We start from the raw sequence: 12,920 nt of genomic DNA, 5'->3' as shown, positions 1-12,920 counted from the left end.
CTTCTATGTTTTATATATTTATATAGCTGGAGAAAGTGAGGTCTGCAGATGCTGGAGATCAAAGTTGAAACTTTATTGCTGGAACAGCACAGCAGGTCAGGCAGCATCCAGGGAACAGGAGATTCGACGTCGAATCTCCTGTTCCCTGGATGCTGCCTGACCTGCTGTGCTGTTCCAGCAATAAAGTTTCAATATTTATATAGCTACCAATAATGGAATGATTAAAATTCAGGATGCTCAGGCGCCAAAACCACCAATGTAAAAACTAGCAATAGTGTCTTTCTAAGCTTCTGGAGAAAACTAGACTCTTTATCTAAGACATATTTTTCTCTAATGTGGATGACATAGGTATTGTACCCTTATCATTTACAGATCATTTGCATTCTCTGTCTGTAGTGGAGCAGCCTTCAACGGAAGCTCTTAAAGCCCATCGATTACACACCTGCCATTCGAAGCATCATCGCCTGTAGAGGAGTCAGCTCCTTCAGGTTTTTCTTCTTCTTTCTCTTTAGTTTGTCTTGCACATCAGCAAACCGCACAATGCGCCCTTTGAGAAAGCAAAACACGCTCAAACAACATGTCTCCTTGCTCTAGTAAATAGCAACACAAGGAAATACGCGACTATATCTTAATATAGTCATTGAATCTTTTGTCCTTCTCAATGTTTTTGAATAGCAACCTAGTCAGCAAGGCTATCAACAAATTTATTAATTCAGCAAACAACCTCAAAGTCTACATTAACAAGAGGTTGATCAAAAATCAAGTTTACAGAAACAATATTGGATATCAATCAGTCTACGGACTGGGAACAATCAACAGACAGCATGGTGCTGCAGTATATTGAGAACATTGTGCATTACTGCAGCAGTCCGGGTCATGACCCGATTCTGTGCATGAACCGCACCTGGCAAAAACCAAATAAAACAACAACATACCGGGTTTATCATCATCTCCTCTTAAATTTTCATCATCTTCATCGCGATGCCGAAAATCATCATCGTCATCATCACTATCTTTATCCTTTGAATCTTCACTGTCTTCATCCTGATCTTCTCGATTTCCATCTTGATCCTGCTCCATGCCCACAGGGTAATCATCATCCGCACTATCATCCTCATCCTCCTCTTGCATATCCTGAATCGCTAAAATGACAAAGTAAATATCAGGATTGTGTATACAACTCTCTTCATTCATTGTGGAACTATATTCACAGAATTATAGTAACTCAATGTTGCTGTAAAAATGGATATTATTAGAAATATACAGTTTTACCTGTGAATAATATCTTACCAGTCTCAGGATCATAAATATTATCTTCATCTTTTCCTTTCAGAGGTAAGCCTGGAGGAGGGCCCATCCTTCTTACATAAAGCGCTAATACCTGAGGTGGTGGTGGCCCTGGGGGTGGGCCAGGAGGCTTCTTACCAGGTGGTAATCGAGGAACGCCATGAGAAGGAGGAGGCATGAGTGTGACAGGCTTAGAGGGTGGCCTGCAGGGAAGAAGAATCAAGGTCTTTTCAGTAAAGGTCCACTAAAAGTATCAATCCAAATTTTGCAACACATTTTGATACACATCGTTAACTTCCAAAATTCAAACAAACATGATATATATTACCAAAGTACAATCTTAAATGAGGAAGATTAAACCCAAAATCACAAATATGCTGTGAAACTTGAAAGGGTTCAGAAAAAATTTAGAAAGAAGTTGTCAGAGTTGGAAGGTTTAAACTATTGAAATTGGTCAAATAGGCTGGGGCTATTTTCTCTGCAGCCTCGGGGGCTGAGGGGTGACCTTATAGAAGTTTATGAAATTATGAGGGGCAAGGGTTGGCTGAATAGTCAAGGCCTTTTCCCCAGGGTAGGGGAGTCCAAAACCAGAGGGCAGAGATTTAAGGTGAGGGGAAAGATTTAAAAGGGACCTAAGGGGCAACATTTTTATGCAGAAGGTGGTGCATGTATGGAATGAACTGCCAGAGGAAGTTGGTACAGGAGGAAGTTGGTACAGGTGGAGGTTGGTACAATTACAACATTTAAAAGACACCTGGATGGGTATATGGATAGGAAGGGTTTAGAGGGATATGGACCAAATGCAGGCAAATAGGACTAGATTAATTTAGAAAACCTGGTCAGTACTGGCAAGTTGGACCAAAGGGTCTGTTTCGGTGCTGTATATCTCTATGACACTGTTGAAGCAACATTTGTAAAGACTGTATCATTTTATTTTTTTGCATTTTTGATTGTGGACTGAAATGGAACAAGGACTAAAACCAAGATCGTGGAAGGAATTGCTGCACTATTAAAAACAAGTTACTGAACCTCATTGCGTGTAGTGTTCATACTGAGGCTCTGTTTGTGGATAGCCCAGCACCAGGGGGAATGCAGAACAAGATTTGGTCAGCAACATGCAGCAGATTGGTTTGGGCAATTGTGACCAGGGGAGGATGCCGAAAGTCATCAGCCTGGTGGTAGCTCTGACTGGTTCCTGGGTAGCTGAACAGCCTGTGGGTATGAATGATACAGTGAGAAACATTCAGACTGCTGAAAAGCTACTGTGTCTCTCTATAGTGAAAATACACCTGGAGAAAGCTAGTTATTTTTTCCACCAATTTCTGTAAAACTGTCACTATTAAACTGAAAAGAGCTTTGCAAATGTATTGATCTTGGTGTGCTTCCTGTGGAAAGTGTATGAACCTGGAGAAAGGAAACTGAAGAACCAAAAATCATGGTCAGCAAATGGATCATCTCAGTGAACCCTAAAGAACTACTGGTCCCAGACTTTTCCCTCTCTCCATAACTCAATTTTTCTGCTATATGTGTAGGGGTTTTAAAAAGGGGGGTTAAAGTGTTAACAAACACAGCCAAATGTTGAGAACTCTTGTTGCCTACTTGTGATTACAATTTACTTATTTCTACTAAGCAGTAATTACTTAGATTACTTAGTGTGGAAACAGGCCCTTCGGCCCAACAAGTCCACACTGACCCGCCGATGCGCAACCCACGCAGACCCATTCCCCTACATTTTCCCCCTCACCTAACACTACGGGCAATTTAGTATGGCCAATTCACCTAACTGTACATTTTTGGATTGTGGGAGGAAACCGGAGCACCCGGAGGAAACCCAGTAATTCTTGTTAAATTCAAGAACCTGTTCAGTGTTTTGTATTAGCTTAAATCCAATGGACTTTGTGCACTTTGATTGGATCATTAACTCCTACACAGACCTTGTGAGTAGTGAGGCTTGAGAATCAGTAACCTTTCCCAAGTGGGTCAGGAGAGATTATAAATCTAGATCCGCATTTTACATTTGTCGTTTTCATTACAAATTTCTGATTTCATTTATAATAGAAAATTGCCCAAGTAAATGTACCTTGTAATTCCTTCCTCCCACCAGTAGATGTGATAGAAAACAATAATTAACATGAAATGCTGCAGTTGCTGGAATAGGTACATCCACAGTCAACATTCCCTCTGAGGTGAGAGACTGCTGCATAGTTCTATTCATGGTGACTCATTGGCTTCTGCTTCTGGAACCCACTGACCATTTAAATTTCCTTAAAGTTGGCGAGTTGACTACTGTTGCAGGCAGTGCATTGCACGCCCCCTATTTCTCGGAGAAACTACCTATGACACCTGTCCTATATTTATCACCCCTCAATTTAAAAACTATGTCCCCTCGTGCGAGCCATCACCATCCTAACCCTCTGATTATCTTCTATGCCTCAATTAAGTCACCTCTCAACTTTGTTCTCTCTAACGAAAACAGCCTCAAGTACTTCATTCTTTTCTCATAAGACCTTCCCTCCATACCAGGCAATATCCTAGTTAATCTCCTCTGAACCCTTCTTAACAACCCTATCAATGCCTTCTTAACAACCCTATCAATTTGGGTGGCAACTTTCAGGGATCTATGTACACGGACACCGAGGGGGCGGCACGGTGGCTCAATGGACGGACACCGAGGGGGCGGCACGGTGGCTCAATGGTTAGCACTGCTGCCTCACAGTGCCAGGGACCCAGGTTCAATTTCAACCTCGGGCGACTGTCTGTGTGGAGCTTGCACATTCTCCTCGTGTCTGCGTGGGTTTCCTCCGGGTGCTCCGGTTTCTTCCCACTGTCCAAAGATGTGTAGGTTAGGTGAATTGGCCATGCTAAATTGCCCATAGCGTTAGCTGGATTAGTCAGAGGGAAACCTCTCTTCAGAGGTTTGGTGTGGACTTGTTACGCTGAAGGGCCTGTTTCCACACCGTAGGGAATCTAATCTAATCTCTCTGCTCATCGACACTATCAAGAATCCTACCATCAGCACAGTACTCTTTATTCCTGTTGCTCCTTCCAAAGTGATTCACCTCACAGTTTTCTGCATTAAACTCCACTTACCACCTCTCAGCTCAGCTCTGCAGCTTATCTATGTCCCGCTGTAATCTGCAACATCCTTCAGCACTATCCACAACTCCACTGACCTCAGTGACACCCCCACGTTTATTAACCCATCCTTCTATGCCCTCATCTACAGCAGTGGCCCCAAAACAGATCTTTGCAGTATACCACTAGTAACTTGAACTCCAGGATCAATATTTCCCACCAACCACCACCCTCTGTCATCTTTCAGCTAGGCAACTTCTGATTCAAACAGCTAAATCACCCCCGTTCCCACGTCTCCGTATTTTGTATATAAAGAGGCTCTTGTTACAAATAAGTTGCTGCTCACCCATAAGCTGATGTCTTTTTCAATATGGACGGTGGCTGTGCTCCAGGGAGAGGGATATCCTGAATCATGATGTTTGATGGAGCGTGAGGCATGTCTGGCAGCGGAATACTCTCTACCTCCACATGCTGGGCATTCTGTACAAACAAGAAAACACCTGCATGCTTACACAGTATGAATGAATACAGAATTACAGCATCTTGAATAAGTATGGTCCTTCATTCATCTATTTTGGCTTCCTACCGCAAGAAGAGTTATGTCTTTAGTCAATAGACTATTACAAAAGAGACAAAGATGATGTGTGTGCACTACCCCTAACAATAGCTGCGTTTGGAATTATAAATATCTGATGGCAGTAAGGTCAGTTTTGGGGAGTCTTGTGAATTGCCAATTGCACTGCAAATTTGTCAGAAAATAACTCAAGTTAAATAGCAAATATTCAGATGAGTCCAGACACTTGATACTGTTACAGACTCTCCAAACAAAAGAGAATTTGTTTTAAATAGACACCTTTTCTCAGACAGAAAGTACAGTTTAGTTCTGTTTTTATAATGTCAGCTGAAATTTTTTTTTGAAGAAAACACTTTCCTGCACTTTTATCTCAGCATCACCTAAGAAGTTCCCCAGTTCTTGCTGCTTCATATAAGGCCCTGAGATTGTTTGAAATGTCTTTGTTTATTGAATTCTCAGCATTGAACTGTGTTCAGCAGAGCCATTCTACAGAAAGCTGCACTCATCTCACTGATTTCAGTGTAATTCCTCTTTCAAAACACCAAGTCTGTTTATATCTGTCTTGAACTGAAAGGTAACGAAAGATAGGTCAGCACTTCAACCCCAGGATGCAAGTGAAACCCATACAGGATTTGTTTTCTGTAGCTCCTGCACTCCATTTGATAGCTCTGCCAAAGGAGTATTGGTAGTAACTGTAAGAGACAATCTTACTATGGACTTATCATCTTTCACCAGTACAGATCAAAGCATTACCCATTTTTAACAAAAGATGGTGGAAAAGGAGGGGAGTACCATGAACAGAAGCAAATGCATTAACAAAATGCTGTCTGCTGACAGAGTAACAAGAGATCCATTCATCAGCTCTATTTGTGTCACTGCAGCTGCTTTGTAAATGGCAGTTGTTTAATTGACAATTTGTGTAAAGCAAAACAAAAGGTAAAGGGAGCAAATTCAGACCAAAGCTCCACAATCCCTGGACAGACTAGACTCAGGGTCAGTGGTGGCACATCCCTGGGGACTGTTGATAATAGAATCAGAGGACACCAGCTATTTGCCAGTGACTCTCCGATTTTAACTACCAGTTAAATTTCAGATACTTCCCTGTTTGGATAAAGGATTAATACTGCTCCAAAAGCAAGAGAAAATGGAACATCCATCCAAGGTGTTCTCAACCATGCAGCATTTAGCTTAAAAAGTATTTTTTGGAGCACAGTAATAACGAGCTTATATAAAGATGAAATCAGACACTTAAAAGGGAGAGCACTAGATTTAAAAGAAAATATTATCATCTCTCAGTCAATGCCATAATCACCAGTTTCATTTCTTTAATTTCCACTTAAAACTTAGAGGGTCTGCAATGTGCAACTTTTAACCTTATTTTATATGTGTTACATTATACTATAATTACCTCAACACCTAACTTTTGACTTTGATCTTAAGATTCTGTACCTAGGTACTTGTACAGAAGATGGCACCTTGTGTGGAAACATATACTTTTCACTGTACTCCTGTATTTGAGTATGTGACAATAAAATCAAAATCAAATCACCTGTAAGTTCCTCTCCAAGGCACCTACCATCTTGACTTGGAATGATAGCGCCGCTCCTTCAGCATCACTGGATCAAAATCCTGTAACTCCTCCCTAACATTATTATGGATATACCCACACTAAATGGACTAAATTTGCCAAGATAATCAGGATGGACAATAAGTGCTAGTCCTGCCAATGATGCCTATATCCTGTGCATGAACCCAAAAATATTGCCACAGCAATTTTCTGTTACTTGCCCAACTCTAAGAGAAACAGTTCACTGCATTAGGGCAGAAAGTTTTCACATCAGATGCCCCTTTTTGTCAGCAAAATTGTTAGTGTCAAATTTGGCCTAAACTCCCTAGAAACTTTACAGCAAACTCAAACATTTCTTCAATAAAAACAAAGTACTGCAAATGCTGGAAATTTGAAACAAACATAAAAAGCAGGAGAAACTCAGCAGGACTGGAAGCATCCATGGTTAGCAAAACAAAGTTATTGTTGAGTCTGTATGATCAGTCAGATGAGGCTCAAAATGTTGGCTGTGTTTCTCTCTCACAGACCTGCCTGTCCTGTTGAGTTTCTCCAGCACATTTGTTTCACACCTTTCTTGAATTAATGCACTCCACCCCAACATACGGATCAACTAACATTAGGAGATCAAGGCCACGTGTGGAGTTGCACAAAACCAGAGCGATCGTCAATTACTGGACATTGCCACTTCCATATTTAATGCAACAAATCAAGCTTTGTTGTTATTTATCTATTCTGAACTGTGCTATGAAGGACTATTATTCATTCCACAGAAATTAAAAGGAGGGACATTTTGTTAATAAAAGATTTATGCACAAGCATTTCTGTGATACAGAACACAAGTAGTTCAACTCAACCCTCACCTTGACAGCATCAAAGAACTGGCACAGCTGTGATCGCTTCTGTTCATATTCGGTCTCAAGTTTCCGCAGTTCCTTATAAAAATCAGTATTTTCTTTCTCATACAGACGCAGGATCCGCTCAAATGTTTCTCGTAACTTTTTCCGTTTGTCTTTCAGCACCTTCTCATTAAGTTGTGGCTGCTGCACAGGATTGAATTCTGACAAAAGGGAGTGAAGGAATAAACAAAGCAGAGCATGCAGTTCACAACATCACTTGAGCATATTCACAGCACTGAGCATCACACTGAATGTTAGACACAATTTTTAAAAGTTCCTGCAGCATATTAAAATAAAATTCACTAAATTCAAATCTTAATCTTTGCCCAGAAATGTGATAAATCCCTTTGATCTCCTAATGCATTTTGGTTCACACAAAGATTTGATATAAATTCATCAACATTTTGATATTTTCAATTACAAGCAAACAGGAAACAATCCCAGGATGAATGGCTTATCTTATGAAGAAAAGTTACACAAGTTAGGCTGTAAGCATTGGAATTTAGAAAAATGAGAGGTGACTTACTGAGACATACAAGATATTCAGGGGATTGGATGTGGTGAGATACCAGTAGAACATTTTCTCATGAGGAGAGCTAAAACAATGGGTCACAGTCTACGAATGAAAGCTCTCCAATAATAGAGATTCTTACCTTCACTAAAAGGTTGTTAAGGGTATGCAATTGTCTACTCTATATCAATGGATGGTGGGTCCTTAAATTTATTCAAGATTATAGACATGGGAATCAAGGGTTGTGTAGTAAGATAGGAAAGTGAAGATGAGACCATCACAAATCAGTCAAGATCTTATTTCGTGGTGGAGCAAGTTTGAAGGGCCAAAAAGCCTACACTGCTCATAAGTCTTATAGGAACATTTGAAATTCTAAAACCACCAGTTTCGAAAAGGATGCTGCTCAGTCACCAATTCCCGCCTCAGGCGACTCTCTGTGTGGAGTTTGCACATTCTCCCCGTGTCTGCGTGGGTTTCCTCCGGTTTCCTCCCACAATCCAAAAATGTGCAGGTTAGGTGAATTGGCCATGCTAAATTGCCCCTTAGTGTAAGGTGAAGGGGTAAATGTAGGAGTATGGGTGTGGGTGGTGTACGCTTCGGCGGGTCGGTGTAGACTTGTTGGGCCAAAGGGCCTGTTTCCACACTGTAAGTAATCTAATCTAATCTAATCTAATCTAATCAATTGGAATTGTGTAGTTCAAAGGTGATTGGAATATTGAATTGCACACAAAGATATCAAAATTAAACCCCTATATCCCCAAGAATGCAACTGGGAAGCAACCATGTTTTCCAATACAATAGTAACTTTAAAAAGGAAAACCAAATGCACAGTGATTCATCTGGAATATCCTAATTCCTCTGCTTTACCCATTTCATCCAGTTTCTCCATATCTTTGATTATCTGTTTGGGATCCTTCATCTTGAGCACAGCAGCTCGTACCATCATTCGCTGCTTCTTGTTCTGTCGGCATAAAAGTTACACAGGAATCAATCAATAATTCAAATTAACACCAAAAACACTTTCATGATTTGCAGTTGATTTAACAAAAGAATCCCTGGCAATTTAACTGAAGAAACAGGAAGCTACGATGGCTAATTCTTCTGTGTTCAACAAACCTAGTGTATTTAACCTGATAGGCAACTGTTTAATCTCAATCTCTTCTTTTCCATTTATAAAATATCTGGTTTCTTTGCTCTCCATACACCAATGGCATTTCTTCCCTGTAATTCTCCCACCACGACCTTGAAATTGAGGCTGATAGCAAGTTCCTTCTCTTCATGACAATGATAGGGAAGACAGTATCTGGAGGAGACTGCAGTCAAGTTTGATTCTGTCCTCACCTAGTAGCAATCATTGGAATAACAACCAGGAGTGAGAACACTTGCTCAATCTATTTTAACCATTCATGTCTAGGAAGATGAAGGACAACTTAAGTCCTTGACTGCTTTTCAAGCTCAAATCAGATAATTCAGCATAATGGAAGGAGTAAACCTTCAATCTTCACATCGGGAATGGCTCAGAATCATGCCAGTTAGTTGCCTTTAAGCTGTCAGTTTGAACAGAATGTTATATAGCTGGAGGTTTAAAAAGGAATGGCACAAACACAACATTAAATATGACAAATTTAGAACAGAGGCCAGAAGGAACATCTTACAGAAAGTTATTAGTTGAGGCAGCAGCAATATGAACACAAGATTATACAGGAAAAATGGAGATTGAAAAGAGGTTCAGGGATCTGGATATATGCTGAGTAAATTAGACTAGAACCTTTACAAGCATACAAAGAAAGTGATGACATTGATTATGGGATGAATGGTACATTCCTTTGCTGTAACTTGCATATGAATTAGATTGAATGGATTTTCACTTATTCTGCCACCAATTCTTTCTCATGCACTCTCTTAGCTTTCCTAACTGTTTTTTTTTGAAGTTCCACCTCCACTTTTTATATCCCCCTAGGGACCCTACAAAGTTGTGCCATCTGTACCTGCCAAAGGCTTCTTTCTTTCTTGGCTTAATCTTTATGTCCTTTGGCATTCAGGGTATGTAGTCTCCCTACCATCCTTTGTCTTTATGGGAGCATAGTGCACCCTGTATTCTCTTGATTTCCTCTTTGAACAGATCTCACTACTCTCGACAGGTTTACTTGCCAGTATAATCTAATGCACTTCGATTTCACCTCAATAAAATTAGCCTTTCCTCATTTTAGAACTTTTATTTCCAACCTATTCTTATCCTCTTTTATAACTATCCTAAATCTAATTGAATTATGGTCACTATCTCCAAAATGTTCCCCCACTTAAATACCTTCCAATGGTCAAGTTCAACTCACAAATACTAGGTCCAAAATTCCCCCCGACCTTTATTGTTTTTTTTATATATACTAACTAAAAATCTTCTCCTGGATAGACTAAGAATTTTGCTTTCTCCCTACCTTGCACACCAAAACTTACCCTTTTAATATTTGCATAGATAGAATTCTTTACTATTACTGCCCTATTATTCTTACACTTCTCTGAAATTTGATTACATATCTGATCCTATATCTTCTCTTTACTGTTTGAGACCATGAGGATGAGAAGGGCAACTAAGATGAAGGGGGTGGGTGGAGAGATATCACAGTAAAACCTTTGGAAGTCAAGATAATAGAAAAGAAATTAAGTTACAGGATTAAAGAGAGGGAGGAAAACAAAAGGCAATAAAGAACAGAACAGGCAGACATTGAAGTAGCAAAGAACAAGCATGCTGCAAACAACGTAAAGCAAATGCCTCACCTTTTTCAGTTCCCGTTTCCTGGCCTCCTTTCCTGTTTAAAAAAAAATACGTGGACCAGGTTAGATTTAGGCAGGAAAGTAAGAGAGGGAGATAACATATTTTGCATCCTCAAATCATTTCAAAGTTCTTTCCAGCAAATACAGCACTCTTTGAAATGCACTCACTGATGCAATGTTGAATTCAGTTATTAAAGGAGATCTGAGGCATTTCCTTTGAATTCAGATTTTCCTCTTATCCTGTGATGTTGTGGGGATGGTGGGAACATGTATCTCTTTCCATTGCGCCCGTGTCTGACCTGTCCCAAAATAGCCCTCCAAAAAACCCCTCCCCTCCAAAACGCCTGTCCCCAAAACAACCACCCAAAAAACCTCCCCCCTCAAGACATCTCCCTAAAGCAGCCTCCGCCGTATCTCTCTCTCTCTCTCTCTCTCTCCGTTCCCGGTACTCACGGGCCTGGTCTGTCGGGTTCATGAATTTCCCGCTCTTAGTGGAGCTGGTGGACCGCCGCCCCATCTTGGCGGTGTATCTCTCACTCTTTCTCCGCGAATACGAGAGTAACTGTAATCCGCCTCAATGTTCAAATTCAGCCTCACTCACAACAACCCCGCCGCCATCTTCTGCCTGGTGACGACCTTTCACCTCCCCCGGCTCTTTCCGTTTCCGGTTCCGGTTCCTCAGGCACAGTCAATGTCTCATGTTATCCCAGAATCCCCTGGGTCATCAACAACAATAACATGCCAAGATACAGAAACTTTGTCAAACCCGATGGAAACAATTCACAAAATATTAATTGGAATGGTTCTGCATGTCCTTGCCTCAGCATAAAGGAAGGGGGATTAGTGGTAGTGAACTACCCAAACCTGAATGCCACAGGTATCTGAGAATATAGTACAGTTGAGACATTCAAAATGGATTTAGACTAATATTTGAAACTGAATAATGTTCAGGGTTACAGGATGGCAGTAAGTAAATAGGTCATTCAGTGAACCAACATAGACCTGATGGGCGAAATGACTGATTTTGTCATTCTTACAAATTAAGAGCATAACTCAAGTACTTTGGTGAGAGGTAATAACAGGGATTGATTTAATATTTTATGGTTGAATACTAAAAGCATCATTAGTATTAACTTAGTATCTGGACTATGATTTTGTTGACACCAATGTTTGATTTTCGCTGAAATTCCAGGATGTATGTCTATATTGTAAAATCAAATCATCAAGACAATCCTAAGATAGGAATTGTGAAAGGGTGCAAACAAAATTTTATATCTGTTTCTTGAAAAAAACTCTTTCTGGGGGACTTGTTCACTATAGTATCTATCAAGCCATCGTGAATCGCAGTAGTGGTGAGAAGCAGAGATGAAGTCATAGAGATGTACCCGAAGCTTTTATTGACAAATTGTAGGAATCAGGTTCAAAATTGCTCAACAGATTCTTGACATGTCTTTCTGTATGGAAGCTAATTATGTAAAATACTAAGTTGTTAAATGGTTAATAAGTGATAATTTTGCCATAATATATTCCAGTTAATGTTTAAAATAGATTGTAAAAGTCAGACAATTGTGGCAGGAAAGTTTGTTTTGGAAATGCTTAATATTCAAGGATATTATGTAAGACAGTGCTGTAGTTGTTCCTTTAGATTTCTCCTTTGCTTTTTTTAATCTTCAGTAATCGTAATTTAAACTACAGATTTGAGTGAAAAAATAACAGCATTTTATTTTGGTAAACACATCTTTTACATATAAATTGTTAGCTGATATAATACTAGTACTTTAAATGGATACATGATAAATCATATTTACATCCCAAGTGAAGCACGAGAGTTGTCCATTTCTGTCAGATTACCTAATATGGGATAAAATCTGCAAACTACAAAGTCTCTTTTTTTTGGGAGAAACTTCACCATTAGAAATGGTCACTTTTTGTGGCAGCTGAGTAATATCCCTGAGTTCAATTCAGCCACACTTCTGTAGCAAGGAATTTCTTTGCACCATATGTTGTCTTGGAAGTGTTCTTATTTATCTCATACGCAAACTGTTTTACATAGCCCAGTTTGCTCAGTCATAGGCTGAGCCCCAAGCAAGTGTCCTTTGCTCCACCACGGAGGGGAGGCAGAGATAAAGCTTTGAGTCCTGTTTCTGTTTTGTAAACAGTATATCTCAAAAGCAAGTGGACAATTTTGACTACACAAATTAGGGAAAGGACTACAGGAGTTAGTTTTTATCAAATATA

At 39.9% G+C, this 12,920-nt stretch overlaps 1 protein-coding gene across 1 annotated transcript in view; it reads right to left on the bottom strand.

Annotated features, from left to right (window-relative positions):
* LOC122542080 (WW domain-binding protein 11) overlaps nucleotides 1–11,336 on the bottom strand; it is a 22,464-nt gene extending 11,128 nt beyond the window's left edge. Inside the window, exons 1-8 of the mRNA XM_043679412.1 lie at nucleotides 11,136–11,336; nucleotides 10,686–10,717; nucleotides 8,778–8,871; nucleotides 7,364–7,560; nucleotides 4,709–4,842; nucleotides 1,291–1,490; nucleotides 936–1,142; nucleotides 443–547 (exon numbers count right to left, since the gene is read on the bottom strand). Coding sequence (XP_043535347.1) covers nucleotides 443–547; nucleotides 936–1,142; nucleotides 1,291–1,490; nucleotides 4,709–4,842; nucleotides 7,364–7,560; nucleotides 8,778–8,871; nucleotides 10,686–10,717; nucleotides 11,136–11,199 — 1,033 coding nt within the window. The 5' untranslated portion in view covers nucleotides 11,200–11,336. The remainder of the gene's footprint in view (nucleotides 1–442; nucleotides 548–935; nucleotides 1,143–1,290; nucleotides 1,491–4,708; nucleotides 4,843–7,363; nucleotides 7,561–8,777; nucleotides 8,872–10,685; nucleotides 10,718–11,135) is intronic.
* Between the last annotated feature and the right edge of the window lie 1,584 nt (nucleotides 11,337–12,920).

The sequence above is a fragment of the Chiloscyllium plagiosum genome, chromosome 39 (assembly GCF_004010195.1).
Source record: "Chiloscyllium plagiosum isolate BGI_BamShark_2017 chromosome 39, ASM401019v2, whole genome shotgun sequence".
NCBI classification, from domain to species: domain Eukaryota; kingdom Metazoa; phylum Chordata; class Chondrichthyes; order Orectolobiformes; family Hemiscylliidae; genus Chiloscyllium; species Chiloscyllium plagiosum.
Note: the sequence above shows the minus strand (reverse complement) of the source record. Positions and strands in the feature narration are given on the sequence as shown.